Below are 22435 nucleotides of genomic sequence, written 5' to 3' on the forward strand. Positions count from 1 at the left end.
CATTGTTAACTCAGAAATAAATGTTAAAATTTCTAGGCCAATCACTAAAAGAACAGAAATAGAATTTATAACTTTCAAACTAACAGAGGAAAAAATAGAAACAAGGGTGAAAAAGACAAAAAAATTTAAGAAATAAAGGGAAAAAATATCAGAAGTAGGAGAAATAGAAAGCACAAATTAGTATAGTACAACTAAACACAAATTATATCAGTCATTACAATAAATGTAAATGGATTAAACTAATTGGTTGAAAAGCAAAGACTATCAGACTAGATTTTTTAAAATCCAGCTAGAAGCAGTTTATAAGTACAGTAATACACCTAATAAGAGCAAAGAAAGGTTGAAAGCAAAAGGGTGAGAAAAGGATATACAAATACTAACCAAAGAATGCTGGAGAAATGGTATCAATATTATTTCAAATAGACTTTACTGCAAAGAGCAGTACTAGAGCCAAAGAGGTTCACCTCATAATTGTAAAAGATTTCACTCAACAGGAAGATATAAGAATTCTAAAAGTTGTATGCATGTGCACCTAATAACAACTTTAAAACATAATAAGCAAATACTGACATGACTGCAAGGGGGAACTTGGTGAACCCACGGTCGAGGTCTTTGATAGAAGCAGGCAGAAAAACAACCAAACAAGATACACAAGATTTGAGCAAACATTAAGTAAGCTTGACCTATTGAGCGTGTGAGAGCAAGAGAGGGAAATGAACATGGCTGGAGGAGACTGTGTCCTTTTAAAGTCCACATGGAACATTTATAAAAAGGATCATCTGCTTGACTACAAAGCAAGTCTTCACAAATATCTAAATCAGCAGTATACAGACTACAATTCAGTTAGGTTAGAAATTGATTTTTAAAAGATAACTAAAAAGCTCCCAAACCCCAAGCTTTCTGAAACTGAAAAAGAGCCTTTTAAAGAACTCAAGTCAAATAAGTAATTATAACAGACGCTCAAAAATTATTAGAACTAAAAAGTAATGAAAATACTACATATCAAAACGGGTAGAATGCAGTGAAAATGTACTTCAAGAAAAATTTATTGCCTTGAATGTTTACATCATAAAATTTAAAAGGCTGAAAATTAAAGAGCTGAACACTCCGCTTGGAAATAACCCCAAGCAAGCAAAAGGAAGGAAACTATAAAGATAAGAAGAGAAATTAATGAGACAAAAAACACAAGAATGCAATAGAAAGGATCAACAAAGCCAAATACTCTTTATTTGAAAAGACTTAGTAAACTGACAAACCTCTGTGAGATCAGGAAAGAGGGGGAGCACAAGTGAGCAACAGTCAGAATGAAGCTGACCACCTGCAGGTACCACGGAGCTTTCACAGAGGAGCTGGACTCCACCACGTACGTGAAACAGTCTGTGAAATGGGCACATCCAGAAAAAGGTATGGACTACCAAGGGACTCAAGAAGATGCAGACAACTAAGTAGTCCTAAAACTATTAAATAAGAAAGAATCAGAGACTCCTGGAAATGCCTCCCCCCCGAAACACCAGGCTGAGGAGGCCTTGCAGGAAGTCAGCCAACATTTGAGAGGATAATCCAAATGTTACTCAAAGCAGCAGAAAGCACAGAGGAGGAAAAACTCCCCAGCTTGTTTATGAGGTGGAAGAGAAGACGGTGAAGAAGAGAAGTTCTGTGTCAGACACGGTCCTGGAGGCAGACCCAGCCACGTGACATGCTGGCTAGGCTGGGTCCAGACTGAAGAGGTTCGTCCCGTGCACAGGTCACAGGGACGCTCTCAATGGCTGCAGAGAAAGCATCAGGTAGAATTCAGCTTCTTTCATGACGAAACGTGCAGTGGATATGGAGCCCGGAGAGCCTCCCCGGCCTGGTGTGGGGGCCTGGCAACCACCGTGGTTCATGGGGAAACATTCCCTGTCAAGTCGGAACTGAGACAGACGGCCACGGTCACCACCTGGTCAACCCCACCTTGGAGGCCTCGACCACTGGGACAGGATAAGGGAAAGAAATAAGACCCATACAGACTGGAGAGGAAGGAATGAAACCATCCTGTTTGCAGAAGATATGTCCGCCAAGAGAACCCCAAGAACTGACAGTCAATTCAGTAGAATTTAGGAGACTTTTGCAAGGTTTCCAGATGTAAGATCAATGCTCAGGCAACTAAGAACCAAAGGTCCACTGCGGTTCTGTGTACCCGCAGAAAAGAAAGCAGCACCACACGTCGTGGCGACAAAGCAGAAGGTCCCTGGGGTGAAACCTCATAGACGTGGCAGGGCTTCGTGGAGAGCTTACGACACGTGCGTGCAACCCTCGGAGAAGAGCGAGACCAACACTCACGCACAGAGGACTCGACGTGACGACACGTCGCTGTCCCCACCCTGGCTCACAGCGTCAACGAGCTCCAAGCAAAGCCCACGGAGGGGCTGTTTCCAGACCATCGCGGGAAGGCGGAGGCGGAGGGGGAGCGAGGCGGGGCTCCCCCGCAGATGCCAAGACGAACGGTGAGGCCAGAGGGAGGAGGACGGAGCGGCAGCAGGGTCCCCACACCGTCCCCAGGTCCGGGCACTCGCTGGCAGGACTCAGCACACAAGCAGGGAAGGACAGAAAGCAGAACCAGCTTACGGAAAGCACCTGGGCGAAGCGCAGGGAAACCACTCAAGCCCCGGAGCCTGCCTGGTGGAGTCGGCCTGTGCTGAGTGCCCCCTGTGCCAGCCACTGCAACACGTGTCACCGGGCAGATGCATGAGTGACTCAGCACCCGTGGTGTGCGCTGCGGTTCAGTCACCCAGGCACCCTCTGCAACCCGGAAGGGAAGCAGGCGTCCACGCAGACCACACTGTCTGGACAGCTGGGGCACAATGAGCCCCTCCCACCATGCGGGGAAAGTTTTCCATCAGCTGTTTACCGGCCGGACCAACTGTGCCAGCCGGCCTTCCCAGGCCAGGGTCAGGCCTGCTTTCTGCCCGGGGCACCTCACAGGACAGGGGCACAAGCAGCGAACGAGCGTGTGGAAGGATGCTCAGCTTCACTGATATTCGGAGGAAGGCGAGCGAAAGTGCAGCGAGATGTGACTTCCTGCCGACAAGACTGGCAAAATGGATGGTGAAGCAGCGACCGCGAGCGTAACCTGTGTTGTCATCCAGCGGCGCACGGGATGGAGCCCCGGGTGTGGTTCTGAGCTGCCTCAGCACCGCGGCCCCAGGACTGAGGGGCTTCCTCCTGGGCCCTCCCGGCCACTGGCCAGCGCCTCGGGCTCTCCTCCTGCAGGGCCTCCACGGGGAACCCCAGCCATGTTCCGGGGAGCTTGGCCACACCACACCATGGCCCACCAGTGACCTCTTTACCCCCGGAGACGGGTCCTCAGTGCCCTAAACCTATCAGGTTAGCAGATCAGTCCCAGAAACCCCGGAACCACTCAGACACCACTTCCTGGAGACTCTTCTGGATGCACTTCTCTCCCCACGTCTGTAACCGTCGGGGTCCCCAGAGCAGCAGAACCGCCCAGAGGCACATAGAGATTTACTGCAAGGAGCCAGCCGAGGACGAAGGCGGCGGCGGGGGGACCATCGGGGCAGACTCTGCGCCACTGTCCGCCGTGGACTTGCTTCTCACTCTGGCTCCTGCCAGGGCGGCTGCCCGGCCTGGCCACGTGCCCCCCAGCTTCTGCCCAGGCCACGCCCGGGGAAGCCACCACTGCATGCTGGCCTCTTCCTCCATCCGGACGGGCCGAGAACCTCCCCAGACATCACGCCCCGGCTGCTCTTTGCCGACGGCTCTTCGCTCAGCGGACTCTGTCCCCTCACACTTGACCCCAAGCAGCAGGAGGACCAGGGCGCACCTCAGCGCGGCTTGGCTGGCGCCCCGGCTCATCCTTGAAAGGTCTGCACCCCGCCAGCGTGGACACAGCGCCCGGGCCTCTGTCCCGCGTGGCAGGACCCTCCCCCCTTCCCTCACCAGCAGTGCTGCCTTTCTTTAAAAAGTGTTTATGAGTGTTAACAGCGCTCATCAGAGAAGACAAAACCCACAGTCTAGCCCTTCTATACGAAACAGCCAGTTCATCTACTCGGGGGTCTGTATGGGGAAACGCATGATTGGGAAAGATCCAGGGAAGAGAAAATGTAAACGGCCAAAGGGACACAGCAGTGGCTAGAGACGGCCTCTCCAGAAAATGCCCTCAGGGCTCCAGCCGCGCCCCAGACCATCACGGGTGTGAGATGTGCATCACGGGTGTGAGATGTGCGAACAGTCGCCCCATGGCCCAGAATGCTGCACCACTCGCAGGTGACAGTACACCGTCCCAGCCCCGCAGGGCGGGCGCTGAGGACGAGGCCCTGGGACCTCCGACCACAAGGCTGAGAGGATAAGTTAAAAGCCTCACGGGAGATGTGGGTAAAGTCAGTCTGTAACGCAGGGGCTCGGCTGCAGCTCCATCCCCAGGAATAAGCACCTCGGTCCCCCTCCCATACCCCCTGGGAGGGCCCTGGGCCTGTGGCCTCAAGGGCTGCGATGTTCCGGGTTCCGAGGTCCGAACCCCCGGCTGCAGCCCACCCCCGCCCGGCTTCTCCCTCCGCTCCATCCGGGCCGTCGCGACCCCAGCACTTCCCCAGCCTCTCCGGCTGCTCCACCTCCCGCGGCTGAGGCGTCATTCCAGCAGCACTGCACTCCTGGCTCCCAAATCTACTGATTTTCTAACCTGGCCACAGCCTCTTAAGCATGAACTCACACCCAGCTCTGTGGGGTGGGAGCGGGCGGGCCCCAGGGGCTCACGCCCAGGACCCCCGGTGCTCCGGGGCCAGCGGCCCGGCTCTGGTGACGGACCCGCTTCCAGGCTCCTTCGGTGCCGCAGGATCCAGTCCCAGGGGCTGCTGGATGGAGGTCGGTCTCCTTGCCCTGCGGCCCACACCGAATCCTTCCTGTGCTTTGAGTCTGATGATTGCCTTCCGTTTCTGCTGTCAAGGGCTCACGTGATGACACTAGCTCCACCCTATAATCCAAAGTCCTCCCTCCGGGGCGGGCCCCTTTGAGGTCAGCTGACAAGGAAATCACACCTGCAACTCCCTTGGGCTGCATCACGTAAAACTTCAGAGGGTAACGTGCGGGTGCAGACTAGGGGCCAAACCCTGCCTTCCGTCTGCTGGAGACCGGGGCACTCTCGGGGCCGGTTGGGAAGGCCCCTCCTCCCTGGGTCCCGTGACCACTGACGCCTGGTCTTCGGTCCTCGAGATGCCACGCTGGCCCTCCTAGTCTTAGCCCCCGTAAGCTAGAAACAACCCTGGTTGGGGACAGAGGGGTTTCCGACAGGGACGGCGTCCAGAGCCACCCTAGGCACGACCACATCCTCCTGCCCTGGGCACCAGGACCAGGCGTCCGGAAGAGACGGCTGTGAGGGGCCAGGGCTGGGGAGAGTGGACATCCTCGCACGGACGTGGGGGCCGGCACGGGAGGCTCACGGCTTCCCCCTGCAGCCCCGGGCAGATCCCCTCTGCTCCTCCGGCCCCAGCTTCCTCATTACTGGGGGTGGGGGCTGCCGGGAGGACCCGGCTGGCAGTGCGGACTGTGGAGGGAAGGGCCACTGCTGACGACGCCCCACGGCTCTGCAGTCCCAGGGCCCCCGGCCAGCTTTGTGCCCCGGCCACCCACCTGGTGAGCCTGGGGACCCCTTCCAGAAGAATGTGTTCGAATTCATAAAAGAAACCACATATTAAAAGTCTAAGTTATGACCTGGCCACCTCTATGCTCTTTCGCAGCTGCATGAGTCACAGCAGACGAGAGTGGAGACAGCCCGAGCGTCTACCGGCGGCCGGGAGGATGGATCCACTGCGGTCCATCTGATGGAACGTTATTTGGTAGTAAAAAGGAGTCAAGCGCTGACAGATGCTACAACATAGCTGAGCCCGGAAAACATCACGCTTGTGAAAGGCCACGTGCACGAGTCCATTGATATGCAGTGTCCGCAACAGGCAGCTCCCCGGAGACAGAAGCCAGGCTGCCAGGCGCTGGGGAGGGGGCGCGGGGGACAACTTCACGGGTGATGAAAGTGGTTTAAAATTGACTGTGGTGACGGCTGCACAACTCTGGGAATGTACAATTGTACACTGTAAATCGTGTGGTGCGTAAATCGTATCTCAGGAAACCTGGTAAAAAACGCTTACCAGCCATGTTCTAACCCCTGGATTCTGAGAGCCCTGCTGGGGTCTCTGCAGGGCCCTGGGGGTTCGTGCCTCCAGCGGTGGCGTGAGCATCTGCTTCTTGGAGGAGGGGAGGGCCTCACGGGCACACAGCGTTTCCAGGGGCCAACAGACAGCGAGGGGGCCAGGACTACCCTGAGTCCACCTGTGTCAGGCCCCCCCCAAAGGGTCCTCAAGGGCTCCAGGCCCGCAGACCACAGGTGCCGGAGCTGTAAACGTCTCCACCCCAGCAACCAGGGGGGGCCCTGCCCTCTGCCCCAGTGGCGCGGGGGTCCATGCAGCTGGGGCCCTGCGGCCACCCCAGACACTGCCCCCTCTGCCAGCGGACGCGGGAGGCCCGCTTACCTCGGCGGCCCTGCGGTGGTCCTCGCCGGTGGCCAGCACCAGCACGTCGATGCCCAGACAGCGGAGTCTCCACGCCAGCCCCTGCAGCATGCTGTCACACACCACGCGGAAGGCCCTGGCCGGGACCTCGGGGGCCGCGTCCTCACCCGCGGGCACCTGCGACACAGCCCCGCTCAGCAGCCGTGGCCCGTCTGGCCCACCCTGGACCCGGTGGGGAGCGAGGGTCCCGAGGGCCGTGAGGTCAGCTCGTCCTGAGCAATGTGTACTCAGTGCAGAAAACAGCAGAAAAGCAGCAAACATGATACCAGGTCACCCACACTGGGCCCCAAGGGGGGCCGGCACACGTCTCCTGGGGGGGTGGTCGTGTGCACGCTGGAGCAGGGCCTGGGTCCCTGGGGCACACGGGGACACGGCCAGAGGCTGCCCTAGACCTTAGCAGGGGGCACGCCAGACCTGGTGTCAGGAGACCGTTGAGACCCCCCTCCTTTAGGAAGCGAACCCACGGCTCTACTCTCCTTCCTTCCCGGAGGAGGGTCCAGCGTGCGGGATGCAAGCCCTCTGGACGGCTCTCCCCAACACCCCACACCCACCCCGGTCTCCAACCCTGTAAGGTCCCAGTTCTAAGGACAGGGATCTCCCCATAGGAATCGTGATAAAGGAGCCCTGGGGGGCTTCGCCTACCTGCTGGGGCGAGGCCGAGGCCTTCTGCAGGGGCGGCAGCTCCCCAGCCCCCGCTCTCTCACCGCGTCCCAGCCTCAGGCTCCTGGCCAGGTCCCCCGACAGGTGGAAGCGGGCAGGCTCTCTGCACAGAGCCCAGTACACCTCCAGCAGGCAGTAGGCGTCAGCGGCTGGGACGGGCAAGGTCAGCCTCAGCCTCCAGCGCGTGGACGATCGGGGGTGCGGGGCAGGGGTGCGGGGGGCGCCCACCTGCGTAGACCAGCTGCCCCTCGCCCAGCGGCCGCCGGTCCCAGTTGGAAAGCTGCTGCATCTTGTCCAGGGGCTTGCCCAGCACCTGCCGCACCAGGAGGCTGAGGCCCCGCGGCCCTGCGGCCCCGTCCACGCCTGGGGCTGGCCTGTGTGCCGCCCGCATCTGCAAAACAGCACCCCCGTGGGGGTGAGGGGCCCGCCCCACAGGGAGGACGCCACCGCACGCGCCTTGGCCGCCCCACGAGGAGCCCTGGGGCAGGCCCTGCGTCCTCCATGGCGGACAGCGTCACAGGAGGAGAGCGCTGGCAGCCAAGGCAGGCTGTGTCAGGGTCTCAGGGCCGTGGTTACCTGCCCACTGGTCAGCTCTGAGGCCAATGCCTTAAGCCCCAAGGGTGTGTGCTGAGAGCTCCTGGGGTGGGGGTTGGTAGGCAGAGCCGGGCTCGTTCTGGGGAAGCGTGGGGACGTGTGGTGACACGCCCTTCCTGGGTCCCTGGTGACCTGTGGCCAGGGAGCAGGGCTGGGGCCAGCCCAGAAGGCACAGAGAGGCCGAGGACAAGTCCCGGCCCACAGATACCCCGCCAGCCTGAGGTGAGACCCCTGCCCCGGTATCGCTGTGCAGGCGGCTCAGCACAGCAGGGAACCACCCCCCCCAGCATCCCCCCAGCGCTGACCTGCCTGTGCACCTGCAGCAGGTCCACGCTGCCCTGCAGCTGCTTCTCGGCCTGGGCCAGGGCCGGGCAGGAGGCACCCAAGCTCCGCAGGTCCCCCGCTATCCCATAACCTGTGGGCGGGGGCCGTCGCTGTGATGCGCACCCAAGGAAGGGGCCCTGGCCTCACCCTGACACCCTCCCCTGGGCAGGCAGGGCTGTGGCGCGGGGCCGGGGGCTGTGCTCACCCAGCTTGGTGATGGAGGGGTCCGCGAGCAGCCGGGACACCAGCCGGGAGAAGGCCTGGGGTGCCTGCCCTCCTGCCGGACTTGAGAGCCGGGGCAGGTCCAGTAGGAACACGCGGCCCTCCACGGCCACCTGCATGAGCGACGCCCGGGGCCGGCCCCCGGCGCCGAACGAGGGCCTCCACTCCAGGTCCACACCGACCACCCGGCCGGGCTGCAGACAGAGGGGCTGGCGTGAACGGCACAGCCAAAGACAGGGAGGAGGACACGCCAACCTGCCTGGCCACCTGAGGGCTGAGGTCCAGGGGACCTCCGTGGGGAGAGCTGGACCGGCCCTGCGAGCGCCCACACACAAGGGGTCGAGCGCCACTCCGATGCTCAGGACTCAGGCCCGGAGTCCTTAAGCCAGGGTGCCCGGTGTGGACAGAGCCCCAGGAGGCCTTGGTGAGCAGCCCCCGGAGCCGGCTGCCCCACGGGAGTCAGGCACCCACCTGCAGGAGCTCCTCCTGGTGCCTGGCCAGGTCCTCCCACGAGGCCAGGAAGTGGAGGTGCTCCCTGGAGATGGGCAGCTGGTAGTAATCGTCCTTCCCGTTCTCCAGAGGGGCCTCAGCCGTCCTGGGGAGGAGCAGAGCTGCAGCATCCCCCCCCACCAGGGCACCCCACAGCACTGCCCGGCCTGGCCCCAGGGGCAGGGGAGTGCTCAGGGCCCGCGCGTGGGCCGGGGTCTACGCGGTCTGGTCCCCACGCCTCCGCCCTCGCAGACTGCAGGCGGCTGGGTCCTCAGGCTCCTGGGAGTATCTGGCCGGATGAGGGATCTGGCCACGGGGTCTCACTAGCACCCAAGGGGCAGACCCGCCTGCCTCCTGCTGTGTGTCTGCATTCTGCCTGCGCCCCTGCTCGGCTCTCCCGCGCTTCTAATTCCCAAACCACCAGCACGTACGACTCGTGGTCACTTTCGAGGGCGGGGGCCCAAGGGCTTCCTCCTTGCGGGCCCTCCGAGCCTGGGGACGCTCACCTCTCCTGGATCCTGAGTTGGCGGAGCTCTGCGGCCACCGAGGCCGGGAGTCGCTCCTCGGGCAGCAGGAGGTCCAGGGCACACTGGGCGACCAGGGCCGCGTCGTCGTGAGACGCCAGCAGCTGCAGCAGCTGCTCCTGTAGCCCCTGGTCCTGCCCCACCAGGCCCTGGGGGACGGGATACGGGCTGCTCGCCTGGTCTGCCCCAAGGGGGTGGGCCCATCCAGGCAGCCCCCAGACCCAGATCTGCCCCTCAAACTGGCCCTGCATCCCCTCCTCAGACCCGGCCCTGACCCCGACTCAGACCTCGCCCTGACCTCCCCCCTCGGCCCCGGCCCTGACCCCGACTCAGACCTCGCCCTGACTTCCCCCCTCGGCCCCGGCCCTGACCCCGACTCAGACCTCGCCCTGACCTCCCCCCTCGGCCCCGGCCCTGACCCCGACTCAGACCTCGCCCTGACCTCCCCCCTCGGCCCCGGCCCTGACCTCGACTCAGACCTCGCCCTGACCTCCCCCCTCGGCCCCGGCCTTGACCTCGACTCAGACCTCGCCCTGACCTCCCCCCTCGGCCCCGGCCCTGACCTCGACTCAGACCTCGCCCTGACCTTCCCCCTCAGCCCCGGCCCTGAGCCCTGCGTAAGGAGGTAGCTGCCCTCTGAAGACCAGCAGTTCCTATGCCTAAGGCTCTGTGGTGACCGAGCTGCTTGAACCAAGATGCTGAGGGGCCTGGACGTGTCAGAGTGAAGGGTCGCCACCCTGAGCGCACGGCCCGTCCTGCTACCCACTCCGCCTCGGCCTTTCTCCGCACGCGCGAGCCCCCGCCCAGCACCGCGGCTCTGCCCGCTGGCCTGCTCCCGGGCCTGGGACCCGCGCTGCCTCCCTGCGCACGGCCTGCCCCGGCCCTCACCACCAGCATCTCCCCTGCCCCTCCTCACCCCTGCCCCTGGGCGGCCGCTGTGCCGGGGAGGGGGAGGGCACGGAACACCCCTGCACCCACTGTGCCCTCGGGGAGGCAAGGCCCGGTGCGGGAGCAAGAGGCCCACGCGGCCCACAGGGGTCCCGATGGGGGTGGGGTGCCCGCGTCCGCGAGGTCACGGGTCGCTGTGGGCCCCACCCTCCTGGGGAGCCCCTGCTGGCCGGCAGGCGGGGCCACCTCCCCACACGGCTCCGTCCCCAGCAGCCTCAGGCCGTCCGTTTCCCGCAGGCCGCGGGTTCCCACGTGGACAATACGTGGAAGCCCCTCACATTCTTCAGGATGTCCGCTGCCCTTCCGGACGGCTCGGCCTTGGCACCCAGGAGGGACCGGCCTTCCGGTCCTTGCCTGGGGGTCCGCGTTCCTCTCCGGTGACTCACCACCCACTGCCCGGTCACTCCGGGGGCGGCTCAGCACTGCCCTCCACTGGATGCCGCGCAGGCACCAGGCCCTGCGCGTGCGCTCAGGAGGGAGGGGACCCCCCCCCCCGTTCCACTGACCACTGCAGAGCTCCTGTGCGCACGGCACCCGGGACCCCCAGGAGCCCACCTTCCCCCCAGGCCGATTCACCTGGGGCTGGGGACCAGCTCTACCCCTGCGATGACCCCCGCTCCAGCTGTGGCCTGAGGACAGAGGCTGCAGGACGACACCGTCCTCGCCACTATCCTCACGGGGTCGCAGTCTGGCCCTCCGCGTCCCCACATCACCCCAAGGGGCGCCTGCCTCTTTCTCGGGTCTTCAGGCTCACCAGGCCTCGGGGCCCAGAGCCATGGCAAGCAGGGCGCCTGAGGATGGTCTAGAATGTCCTCTTGGTGAGCCTCTCCTCATCCAGCGCCTGAGAGCTCTGTTCACAGGCGGTGGAGGAGTGTCCTGGACCCCCGGCCGCTCCGACCCTGCCCCACGGCGGTGGGGTCCTCGCGCACTGGGACCCTCTGAACTCACCTGCACATGCTCGGCCCAGCTCTCCCGAGGTACGCTTCTCTGCAAAAGTGGACACCAGCACAAGCCTTTCTAGCGGCAGCCCCAGGAGCACAACAGCGGGCCTCGCTCGGAGCCCCTCTCCTCCCCGGGCCCCAGTCCACACACCTCTACCAGCCGCTTGTAGCACAGATACCGCAGGGCGGCCAGGCGCTGCTGGGTGACGACGTTGGGACACAAGGCTGAAAGAGAGGGCGGGCTCTGGGCAGGGCTGGGACGGAGTGAGTACGGGATGGGGCAGGGGTGGGGGCTCATGCGGCTCTGCCTGTATTCCTCCTCCCCGCTGACCCCCACCCGCCCCACGGGCGGCCTCCATTCCACCCGCATCAGAGCGGCCCTCCCAGCCCTGAAGGAGGGTGCCCCGCCCCCGTGCAGCACCCCAGAGCCCTCCGTGCGCCCTCCGCCCGCACCTGCTGGGCTACCATCCTCCCTCTGGGTCGCCCGGACGCCCACCTCTCAGGGTCTTCCTGCCTTATCTCCAGGCAGCTGGTGCCTTTGCTTCCTGGCCCCCCGAGGACGTGAATCTCCCGAGGAAGGGGCGGTCTTGCTCATGTGTTCACCAACTATGCTTACCTGTTGGCCTCACCTTCATGTCCTGTTCAGAGCCCAAGGGGGCCTGCGAAGGGCACCCCCTGCCCACCCACTTGGCTGCTGCTCCTCCCCCCTGGGGCCAGCTGTCCTTGCAGCCTGGCGGTCCGGGGGGATACTGACCACAGAGCCTGCCCACCTGCACCTCCCAGCGGGGGCCCGGCCATCCCCAGACCCCGGCCAGGACCCCACGCTCTCGGCCAGGACCCCACGCTCTCGGCCAGGACCCCACGCTCTCGGCCAGGACCACACAGCCAGCACAGGGGGCACCCTTGCTACAAGGACGCCGTCCGAGCACACAGAGGTCAGGGCTGCCCAGAGGCCGGGGCCTGGCAGCCGCCCCTCAGCCTTCCCTCCCGCTTCCTGCCGAGGCAGGGACGCGAGACGAGAGGGCTCCAGACCCGTGCACGTGCCGCACAGGCCGCTCGGGAGCCTGGACGAGACTGCAGCAGGGAGGCAGGGACGGATGAACGGGTTACTCAGGGCAGGAGGGGACGCTCAGGACAGAGACAAAGGTGCCGAAGCTGCTGCAGAAGCAAGTCTCACTCGGATGGAGACAGACAGAAACCAGCTTTCCTGACATTTCTACAATGCTATGCATCATTTTGCCGATGAGATACTTCGTCAAAAGCCTGTGGATACAGTATCGCATTGACAGAAGGCATTCAGGCCGCAGTCTGCACTGATGGTTCATCCAAACCCAAACATAAAGGCAAAGGCGTAGGTGGGTCAGGCCCAGCCGCCTGCCCGAGGCTGCAAGCTGGAAACGCAACCCGAACGTGCCCTGCTGACTCCGCCCAGACACTGGGGGCTCCACCGGGACCCAGGCCTGGGGAGGGCGGGCTGGGGGAGCTCAGGGCTGAGGGGGGAGCGGGCCCCACCCTGCATCGTGTCCGACTCTGTCCTCCCAAGGAGGGCATGGGGTCAGTCCACGTGGAGGCCCACGCCGCAATGGCGGATGCCCAGCGAGGACCACAGGGGGCGTTGGTGCCCCTCCCTCTGGGGGGGCAGTTTTTAGGGCGCTGGAAACGCTGGCCTGTGTTGTCTGAAATCAGGAACTGCCAGGTCTACTGAGAAGAAGCAGCCCTGCCACCGTGAGGCCTCCTGGCTGGGACAGGCCCCCGGAGCCAGCTGGGGGGCTACAGAAGGGGCCTGGCAGCGCATACACCCGGGAGGGGGCCGGTGGCACCTACCTCCCCAGCAGGGCTGCCGGCCGAGGCCCCCACGGAAAGAACCTGCCGCTGCCCTGTCCGCACTCCCGGCCCTCCGCAGGATCAGCAGGGAAGGCCCCACCTGCCCCGCGGGCTCCGGGCACTCACCTGCTCCAGCCTCGGGCCTGGCCGAGACCTGTGGGGTGGGATGGACCCTCCCCAGGCGGGCACGCCCTGTCCTGGGAGGCACCCAGCTTAGGCCGGCCTGAGGCCGCCAAAGGCTGCTCTGGTGCCAGGCCTGGCCCACCATGGCCATGACGCGGCCCCTGAAGTCAAAGAAAGGTGTGACAGGGCTGCTGGATGGTGGGCTGCCCCCCCCACAGCCCGCCCACCATGCCTGGTTCTGTGGGCCTCCTGCCCACCTCCCTCCCCGGCCCTCGAGGCTCTGGTCCTGGTCCCGGGTGGGCGGGGCCCTGCCTCAAGTGACCACCACCAGCCTAGCGGGAGGCCCTGGCAGCCGGGGCCTGGATGTCCCCACCTCACGTTCCCACCGGGCAACGCTCCCAGAGCTCCCTGACTGGGTGCCCAGGGCAGGTGTGCAGGTGAGCCTGGAGGCCCCTGTGCCTGGGTCGGGGGTCCCTCCGGCCCAGTCCCTTGGCTTCAGCTCAGGGCCAGGTCCCCAGCTGCAGGGCGGTGGCACTGCACCCCAGTCTTCCTGGCCCCTCAGAGCCCAGCACCCCCCAGCGGTCTGTGTCGCTGGGACCTTCCTCGGAGCTCCTGGGTCTAGAACTCACCCTCTGGGTTTTAATCAGCAGCCTGAGGGGGGCTGGCTCCTTGCTGCCCAGCCAGGCCTCTGAGGTGGGCTCCTGTGCCTCGGGTGGAGTGCCACCCCCCCCCCACTGCCAGCGCAGCCCGTGGCCCTGGCTCCCAGGGCCCTGATGCACCTGCACCGCTGGCCTGGGTGGTCCCACCCCTCCTGCTTCTCCCTTCCGCGCACGTGGTGCCTCCAGAGGGGCTGAATCAAAACCTCTCAGTGGGGGCTTCCCTGGTGGCGCAGTGGTTGAGAATCCACCTGCCAATGCAGGGGACACGGGTTCAAGCCCTGATCCGGGAAGATCCCACATGCCGCGGAGGAACTAAGCCCGTGCGCCACAGCTACTGAGCCTGCGCTCTAGAACCCGTGTGCCACAACTACTGAACCTGTGTGCCACAACTACTGAAGCCCACGCGCCTAGAGCCCGTGCTCCACAACAAGAGAAGCCACCGCAAGAAGCCCGCGCACTGCAATGAAGAGTAGTCCCCGCTCGCTGCAACTAGAGAAAGCCTGCGCGCAGCAACGAAGACCCAACACAGCCAAAAATAAATAAATACATAAATTCCTTTCTGGAGGCAGAAAGTTTCATCAGATGATTTCTCAAGGTTGGCAGGTGCAAAGTTAGCCTGCAAGTAAGTGAGGCAGACAAACCAGACAAGGACCAGAGACGGTGCTGAAGTTTAGATACAGACCGTAACACAGCCAGGAGCACGGTACTCAGAGACAGAAAAGACAAAATCAGAAATGTCTTCAGGCAATGGGAAGCCATACAAAGGGAAACAGCGGATCTGAAAAAGAACCAAACTATAAATTCTAGGGCTGAAAACACAACAATCGAAATAGAAATAGTGGATGGATTTCATAGTACGTTGGATACAGATAAAGAGAGAACTAGTAAAGTGAAAAGGACAGCAGAAGAATTACCAGGATTAGACAACACAGAAGAAAAGGGATGAAAACTATGTAAGAAAGGTAAAACACATGGAAGATACGGGGACTCAATACATATTCAGAGTCCCAGGAAGAGAACAGAGAGAAGACAGGGGAAGGAGGCAATATCCGAAAGAGATAATGGCTGAAAAAATTCCAGAGCAGATTGAAGACACCGATCCACAGATTCAAATGCCCAATAAATCCCAAGCAAGACAAATAAAAAGAAATCTATAACTAGGCTCCTCACAGTGAAACCACAGAACACCAAAGACAAAGAGAAGAGCCTAAAGGTATCCAGAGAAAAAGAGAGATTGCTTTCAAAGGGGAGAAGTTAGATCTCTTCCCAACAACACATTTCAACCCAATCAAAGGACTGACATCATACCGAGCATGGTCCCTGATCACAATGAGATTAACAGACCACACCAGAAAGATAACCAAAAATGTCATAGCTTGGGAATTAAAAACACACTTCTAGGGACTTCCCTGGTGGTGCAGTGGTTAAGACTCCTCACTCCCAACGCAGGGGGCCTGGGTTTGATCCCTGGTCAGGGAACTAGATCCCACATGCACGCCACAACTAAGAGTTTGCATGCCACAACTAAGGAGTCTGCATGCCACAACTAAGGAGCTCTCGAGCCTCAACTAAGGAGCCCATATGCAGCAACTAAGGAGCCAGCACAACCAAAAAAAAAAAAAAAAAGAAACGAAACACACTTCTAGTTAGTTCATGGGTAAAAGAAGAAAATTATAATAGAAATTTAAAGTGTCTTGAGCTGGACAATAATAAAAATAATACATATTGAAACTTGGGGAATATATTCAAGAAGAAAGAAGGCTTAAGATTCAGTTTAGTGGGCTGAGCAGGGCATACAACAGACAGGAACAAAAAAACCAAAAGCAGGGCAATGAAAGCAAAAATCAACATATGTGCTACATCAAACAAAACCTTCTGCACAGCAAGGGAACAATCAACAAAATGAAAGGGCAACCTTCGGAGTGGGAGAAAATGTTTCCAAACCATGTACAGATAAGGGGTTAATATCCAAAATATATAAAGAACTCATAAAACTTAGTAGCAAAACCCCCCAAATAATCTGAATTAAAAAATAGGCAGGGGAACTGAAGAGATGTTTTCCCAAGGAGGACACACAGATGGCCAACAGGCACATGAAAAGATGCTCAACATCACTAATCAGGGAAATGCAAATCAAAACCACAATGAGACATCACCTCACACCTGTCAGAATGGCCGTCATCCAAAAACCAACAAATAACAAATGCTGGCGAGGGTGTGGAGAAAAGGGAACCTTAGTACATTGTTGGTGGGAACGTAAATCACTGTAGCCACTCTGGAAAACACTGTAGAGGTTTCTCAAAAAATTAAAAATGGAACTACCACACGATCCAGCAATTCCACTTCTGGGTATTTGTTCCAAGGCTATGAAATCACTCCCTCAAAGAGATACCTGCACCCCTACGTTCACTGCAGCAGCGTCCACAACAGCCCAGACACGGAAACAACCTGAGTGTCCATCGACAGACGAGTGGACAAAGAAGCTGAGGTGTAAATGTAAAATGGAACATTACTCAGCCATAAAAAGGAAGGGGTCTTAGGAATACCTTATGACAGTACATTTTGAACCGTAAGTGAAATAGACAAACTCCCTGGAAAAAACCCACAGCTGACGAATCAATAGTCATGTTTCCACAATGAAAAGCAATCCAGGTTCACAGGCCATTTCCCCTGAACTTCTTAGGAAGAAAGAATTCCAATCTTAGACAAACACCCTCAGTGAAAAGAAAGGACAGGTCTTCATCCACTGAGTGTTCAGAGGCCAGCTTAACCTCGTACACAAAGCCAGAAACAGACATTTCAGGAAGGCGAAGTCTGAATCCAGCTTCAGTTGGCAAACGAGATCTAGCAGTCTACGTAAGTGGCAACACAACCCGGCAGAGACGGGGCCATGGCAGGGATCCAGGATTCGTTTAATGTTATATAGTCGATCAACCTAATCCACGCCACGAACAGACCAAAGGGGGAAAAGCTCAGCATCATCCCAACAGGTGCAAAAAGGGTATTTGATAAAATTCCACATCCGTTCCTGACCAACACTCGCACAGACCAGGAAGTGAGAAGAATTTCCACAATCTCGAAACACTGTAAGACTGCTCCTCTGAGAGGGTGCCCGCGATCGCCGAGGGGGAGGGGGCAGGGAGCACGGTGTAGGCGCAGCCTCGGTGGTCCTCACCCACGGGGCCCAGACTCCCAGGGGCACCCCAGGTGGGCAGATGCTGAGGGGAAGCAGGGAGGAGACGGGAAGGGAGCTGGGGGTCGGTAGACCCTGGTCCGCCTGAACCTCCGGCGGCACCAGCCCAGCACCCGCCCCAGCGCAGGGCATGGGGGCCCCACTCACCAGGGTCCAGGCCGTGCCGCTCCAGCAGCCGCAGGACCTGCCGAGCCAGCGCTCTGGGGCTCAGCCTCTCCAGCCTCGAGGTCGTCTGCGGGTACCTTCTGCAGGAGAGAGACACGGCTCGTGCCCAGCACTGCTTTCTCTCGGTTAACGCATCTCAAGATTTTAACTTTCATCAATGTCATACGCGTGCACAGTTCACAAGCCAAGTCTTCCTGCAAGGCTCAGAGAAAGGCAGCACGTCAGCACGCCCCTCCTGCCGCTGGTCACCTGCACGACAATTCTGAGGTGGTCTACACTTGCCCCATGTTTCCAAGAACCGCCTTGTATTGCGGTCTCTCGATGATTCAGTTTCAAGTGTTTTGTACGATGTCTCACCACAGAAGGCGCCTCTCCCCCACAACAGCATCCACGGTTCTAGTTAATTGGGCACAAGCTGCTTTTACGATATTACGACGGTGCAAGTATGACTGGCGGCTAAGCCACAGCCTCCTCTTCTCTGCGGGTTAATCCTTGCTGGTCTGATTGCCTCCTTAGCCTCCTGTCCTGCGGACAGAGCCCACGTCACCCTGCGCCCCTCTCCCCGCCGCTGGCTGCTCCCAGGCCCCTGTCCATCACCGTCCCGGTGGCCCTGCACCTCTCCTGCCCCTAGTCCAGGGCAAAGCGGCTCTGCAGGCGCCTCCCAGGGGCGAGGTGTGGACCTGGAGATGGTGCCCTAGGCCTCACACGGGACTGGGCCTGGCTGGGCTGAAGCCTGCGCTGGCACTGCTCCTGGAACCGGTCTGATTCCTGCTCTTTCTGAGGGTTTAGGGTCCTGGTCCTCAGTGTGGGTCTCTCTCCATCCACCCAGGACTGAGTCTGGAGTGAATTCCTCCATGCTTTCCCTTCTTTCTTTCTGGAATTCTCATTATTTGGATGTTGGGTCTTCTTGACAGAATCTGCCATTTAAAAAAAAAAAACTTTCCTCTCTGCTTTTCCTTCTTTGTTAATTTATTTTGTATGACATTGGGAAGGTATCTTCAAGTTTATCTTCCAGACCTTTTATTGAGACTTTCATTCTGCCATCACGTTTTTTTTTTAATTTTTATTTATTATTTATTTATTATGTTTATTTTTGGCTGTGTTGGGTCTTCGTTTCTGTGTGAGGGCTTTTCTCCAGTTGCGGCGAGTGGGGGCCACTCTTCATCGCGGTGCGCGGGCCTGTCACTATCGCGGCCTCTCTTGTTGCGGAGCAGAGGCTCCAGACGCTCAGGCTCAGTAGTTGTGGCTCACGGGCCCAGTTGCTCCGCGGCATGTGGGATCTTCCCAGACCAGGGCTCGAACCCGTGTCCCCTGCATTGGCAGGCAGATTCTCAACCACTGCGCCACCAGGGAAGCCCTGCCATCACGTTTTTAACTGACAAGTCTGTTCTGTATTCCAAAGGCGCCCTCTGTATAGCTCTGGTGTTTATTTCAGACACAGAAACTCTCTACAGGCCTCAATTACAGCTTTCGTGTTTGTTTTTAAGTGCTTTTCAGCGTCCTCTAAGCTCCAGATAGGCTGGCCAGAGGTCTCAGAGCCCTGGCTGTGTTCCCCTGCTCAGGGGGCTTTTTTGGGGGATAGAAATTGACAAACTGATTCTAAAATTCATATACAAATGCAAAGGGTCCAGAATAATAAAAACAACTTTGACACAGAAGAACAGCATTGGAGGGCTAACCCTGTCTGACTCAGGACTTACCATAAGGCTACGGTAGTCAAAACATGTGTCACAAACAGAGCAGTAAAAGAGGACAGAGAGACCCACACATATATGGACACCTGACAGAGGCACAAAGGCAACTCTGTGGGAAAGGACAGCCTTTTACAACAAATGCTGCTGGAACAATTAGACGTCAGCTGTTAAAAAAAAAAAAAAGAACTTCAATCCACACCTAGCACCCCATATGAAAATTATCCAAAAATGGGCCATAGATGGAAATGTAAAACCTAAAATTATAAAACTTCTAGAAGTAAACAGGAGAAAATGTTTGTGCCCTTGAGTTAGGCAAAGATTTCTTAGCTATGATACTAAAAGCATGATGCAAATTTTTTTTTAATTTATAAACTGGACTTCAACAAATTAAGAACTTTTGCTCTTTGAAAGATCATTAAAAGAATGAGAAGATGCACCACAGGGTGAAACGTCTGCAAATAACATGTCTGATAAGGGCCTTTAACCCAGATTCTATTTCTAAATCTCTCAAAACTTAGTAATGAAAACAGTCAACCTAATTAAAATTGTGTAGGGACTTCCCTGGTGGTGCAGTGGTTAAACTGCGAGCTCCCAATGCAGGGGGCCTGGGTTCGATTCCTGGTCAGGGAACTAGATCCCACATGCATGCCGCAACTAAGAGTTTGCATGCCACAACTAAGGAGCCCGCCTGCCACAAATAAGACCGGTGCAACCAAATTAAATAAATAAATAAAATATTAAAAAAAAAAAGAAGTGTAAAAGATGGAGCAGCTAATTCACCAAAGAAGACGCACAGATGGCAAATAAGCAAATGAAAATACACTTTACATCCTTAGTCATTAGGGACTGCAAATGAAAAGCACAAGAAGATAGCACTCCATGCCCATTAGAACCGCGGACGTTGCAGGCTGACCAGGCCACGGGCCAGCGAGGATGTGGGGCTCGCGATTCTCGCCTGCTGCTGGAGGGAATGGGAAACGTGCAGCCGCCCTGGAAAACAGTTTGACGGTTTCTCAAAAAATTAATCCACACGTATCACATGACCCAGGTGTCACACTCCAGGGTGTTCACCCAAGAGAAATGAAGGCACACGTCCACGCAGAGCCTTGGGCACGAATGTTCACAGCAGCGGTGTGTGTAACAGACAAAACCTGGAAACACCCAAATATCCATCGATGAGTGAATGGATAAGCAAAGCATGGTGCAGCTACACACGGCAACACCACTCAGCACGAAGAAATGAAATAACGTGGATGAATCTCAGAATAATTGTGCTGGGGGACAGAAGCCATACGACATAACTCCACTTACATAATGTACTAGAAAATGAAAAGGAATCTACAGTAACACAAAGCAGATCAGCGGTCCTCAGGGGATGGCGGGGGGATGTGCTCAGTACCTGGATTGTGGTGATGGTTTCGTGGACACATACATACATCAAAAGTTACAAAATTACACACTCCGAACACAGAGTTCATTATATAGTAATCATACTTTAAGAAAACTTAGAGAAAAATGATGCTTGCTGTAGTTTTCTTTTTATTTTCAGTACTATCCTTTAACAGATGAAGGAAGTTTCCTTATATTTGTAGTTTGCTGGGAGTTTTTATCATAAATAAGGTTTGAATTTTTTAATTTTTATATACGTTGAGATGCTTACATAGTTTTGTTATCCAATCTGTTGACAGGGTGAATGACAATGGATTTTTAAATGTTTTACCAACCTCGTGTTCCTTAAATAAATTCCACTAGATCATGGTGTATTAACTTTTGACAAAATAGATTTTACTTTTTTTAGGGCAGTTTTAGGTTCACAGCAAAGCTGAGCAGAGCACGGAGGTTCCCCGTGTGGGGACACACCACACACACTGCCAGCATCCCCACCAGATGGTCCACTTGTCACAGTGATCAACCCACCTGGACACGTCATCCTCACCCACAGTCCATGGTTTACCTTGGGCTCACTCTTGGTGTCGTACATTCTATGCGTTTTGACAAGTGCTTAGGTACCCACAATTACAGTGAAATACAGAGTAGTTTCACTGCCCTAAGAATCCTCAGTGCTCTCCTATTTGTTCCTCCCTCTCCATGATCCCTGATCCTTTTATTGTCTCTATAGCTTGGCCTTTTCCAGAATGTCATGTAGCTGGAATCTCACAGCAGTAGCCTTTTCAGATTGGCTTCTCTCACTTTGTAATTTGCATCTAAGTTTCCTCCCTGTCTTTTCATGGCTTGATGGCTCATGTCTTTCTAGCTCTGAATAATATTCCATTGTCTGGATGGACCACAGTTTATTTATCCATCCAACTACTGGAGGACATCTTGGTTCCTTCCAAGTTTTGGCAACTATAAATAGAGTTGCTATAAACACTCAAGTGCAGGTTTTTGTGTGGACAGAGGTTTTCAATGTCTTTGGGTAAATACCAAGGAGCACAATGGCTTGGTCATATGGCAAGAATGTGTTTAGTTTTGTAAGAAAGCACTGAACGGTCCTTCAAAGTGGCTGCACCATTTTGCATTCCCACCAGCAGTGATGAGAGTTCTTGTTGCTTTACATCCTCGCCAGCATTTGGCGATGTCAGTGTTCTGGATTCTGTCCATTCTAATAGGGGTGTCATGATATCTCATTGTTTTAATTTGCATTTCCCCGAGGACATATGATGTAGTGCACCTTTTCATGTGCTTATTTGTCATCTGTGTATCTTCTCTGGTGAGGTATCTGGATCTTTGGTCCATTTTTAAAATCAGGTTGTTGGTTTTCTTTCTTTTTTAAAAAATTTTATTTATTTAATTTATTTATTTTTGGCTGCGTTGGGTCTTCGTTACTGCGCACGGGCTTTCTCCAGTTGCCGGGAGCGGGGGCTACTCTTTGTTGTGGTGTGCGGGCTTCTCACTGGGGTGGCTTCTCTTGCTGCGGAGCGCAGGCTCTAGGTGTGAGACTTCAGTAGTTGTGGCACGCGGGCTCAGTAGTTGTGGCTCGCGGGCTCTAGAACGCAGGCTCAGTAGTTGTGTTGCTACGCGGCATGTGGGATCTTCCCGGACCAGGGCTCGAACCCGTGTCCCCTGCATTGGCAGGTGGATTCTTAACCACTGCGCCACCAGGGAAGTCCCACAGACTCATGTATTTTTAGAAATCCAAGGTTTTATGCTCTATTACATGCTTTTATGCTCTGTTATTGTTTTCCTTCTCAGTCTACTCCCCAAGGAGCCTTTGTTCCTTTTAGTGGAGAATGGTATCTAGAAACCAAGATCTGGTTGCTAGGCGTGCTCACTGCTAGGGGATGTCATTGCTTCTGAGCCCTTTCAGAGCATAGCACGAGGACATTTTAAAAAATCATTAAATATCCACAGTTAAATCTACCTCACGGGACCCTCCCACTCTCCCCCCGTGCGTCTCCCCACTTCCCCGCCTGTACACACTCTTGTTTGCTCCACCTACATTTCTCTCTCCTTTTTAATACATAATAAAAGCAATGGCAGCAACACAACGTGTGCCTGGCCTGCTGCTTTGTCCCCTTCAT

The 22435-nt window shown here is 56.9% G+C and overlaps 1 protein-coding gene across 8 annotated transcripts in view; it reads right to left on the reverse strand.

The window, feature by feature from the left end:
* EXD3 (exonuclease 3'-5' domain containing 3) overlaps positions 1-22435 on the reverse strand; it is an 82115-nt gene that overhangs the window by 23126 nt on the left and 36554 nt on the right. For 6 of the 8 annotated variants that reach the window (XM_057548056.1, XM_057548054.1, XM_057548055.1 and 3 more), the window contains 11 exons: positions 17203-17300; positions 11408-11481; positions 11264-11302; positions 9350-9516; positions 8826-8949; positions 8338-8548; positions 8114-8223; positions 7791-7940; positions 7443-7605; positions 7197-7363; positions 6516-6671 (listed from right to left, as the gene is read on the reverse strand). In XM_057548056.1, the coding sequence (XP_057404039.1) occupies positions 6516-6671; positions 7197-7363; positions 7443-7605; positions 7791-7940; positions 8114-8223; positions 8338-8548; positions 8826-8949; positions 9350-9516; positions 11264-11302; positions 11408-11481; positions 17203-17300 (1459 nt within the window). The remainder of the gene's footprint in view (positions 1-6515; positions 6672-7196; positions 7364-7442; positions 7606-7790; positions 7941-8113; positions 8224-8337; positions 8549-8825; positions 8950-9349; positions 9517-11263; positions 11303-11407; positions 11482-17202; positions 17301-22435) is intronic. The other 2 variants (XM_057548058.1, XM_057548062.1) reach the window with 1 other exon arrangement.

This window comes from Balaenoptera acutorostrata, chromosome 6 (assembly GCF_949987535.1).
Source record: "Balaenoptera acutorostrata chromosome 6, mBalAcu1.1, whole genome shotgun sequence".
Classification (NCBI taxonomy): Eukaryota; Metazoa; Chordata; class Mammalia; order Artiodactyla; family Balaenopteridae; genus Balaenoptera; species Balaenoptera acutorostrata.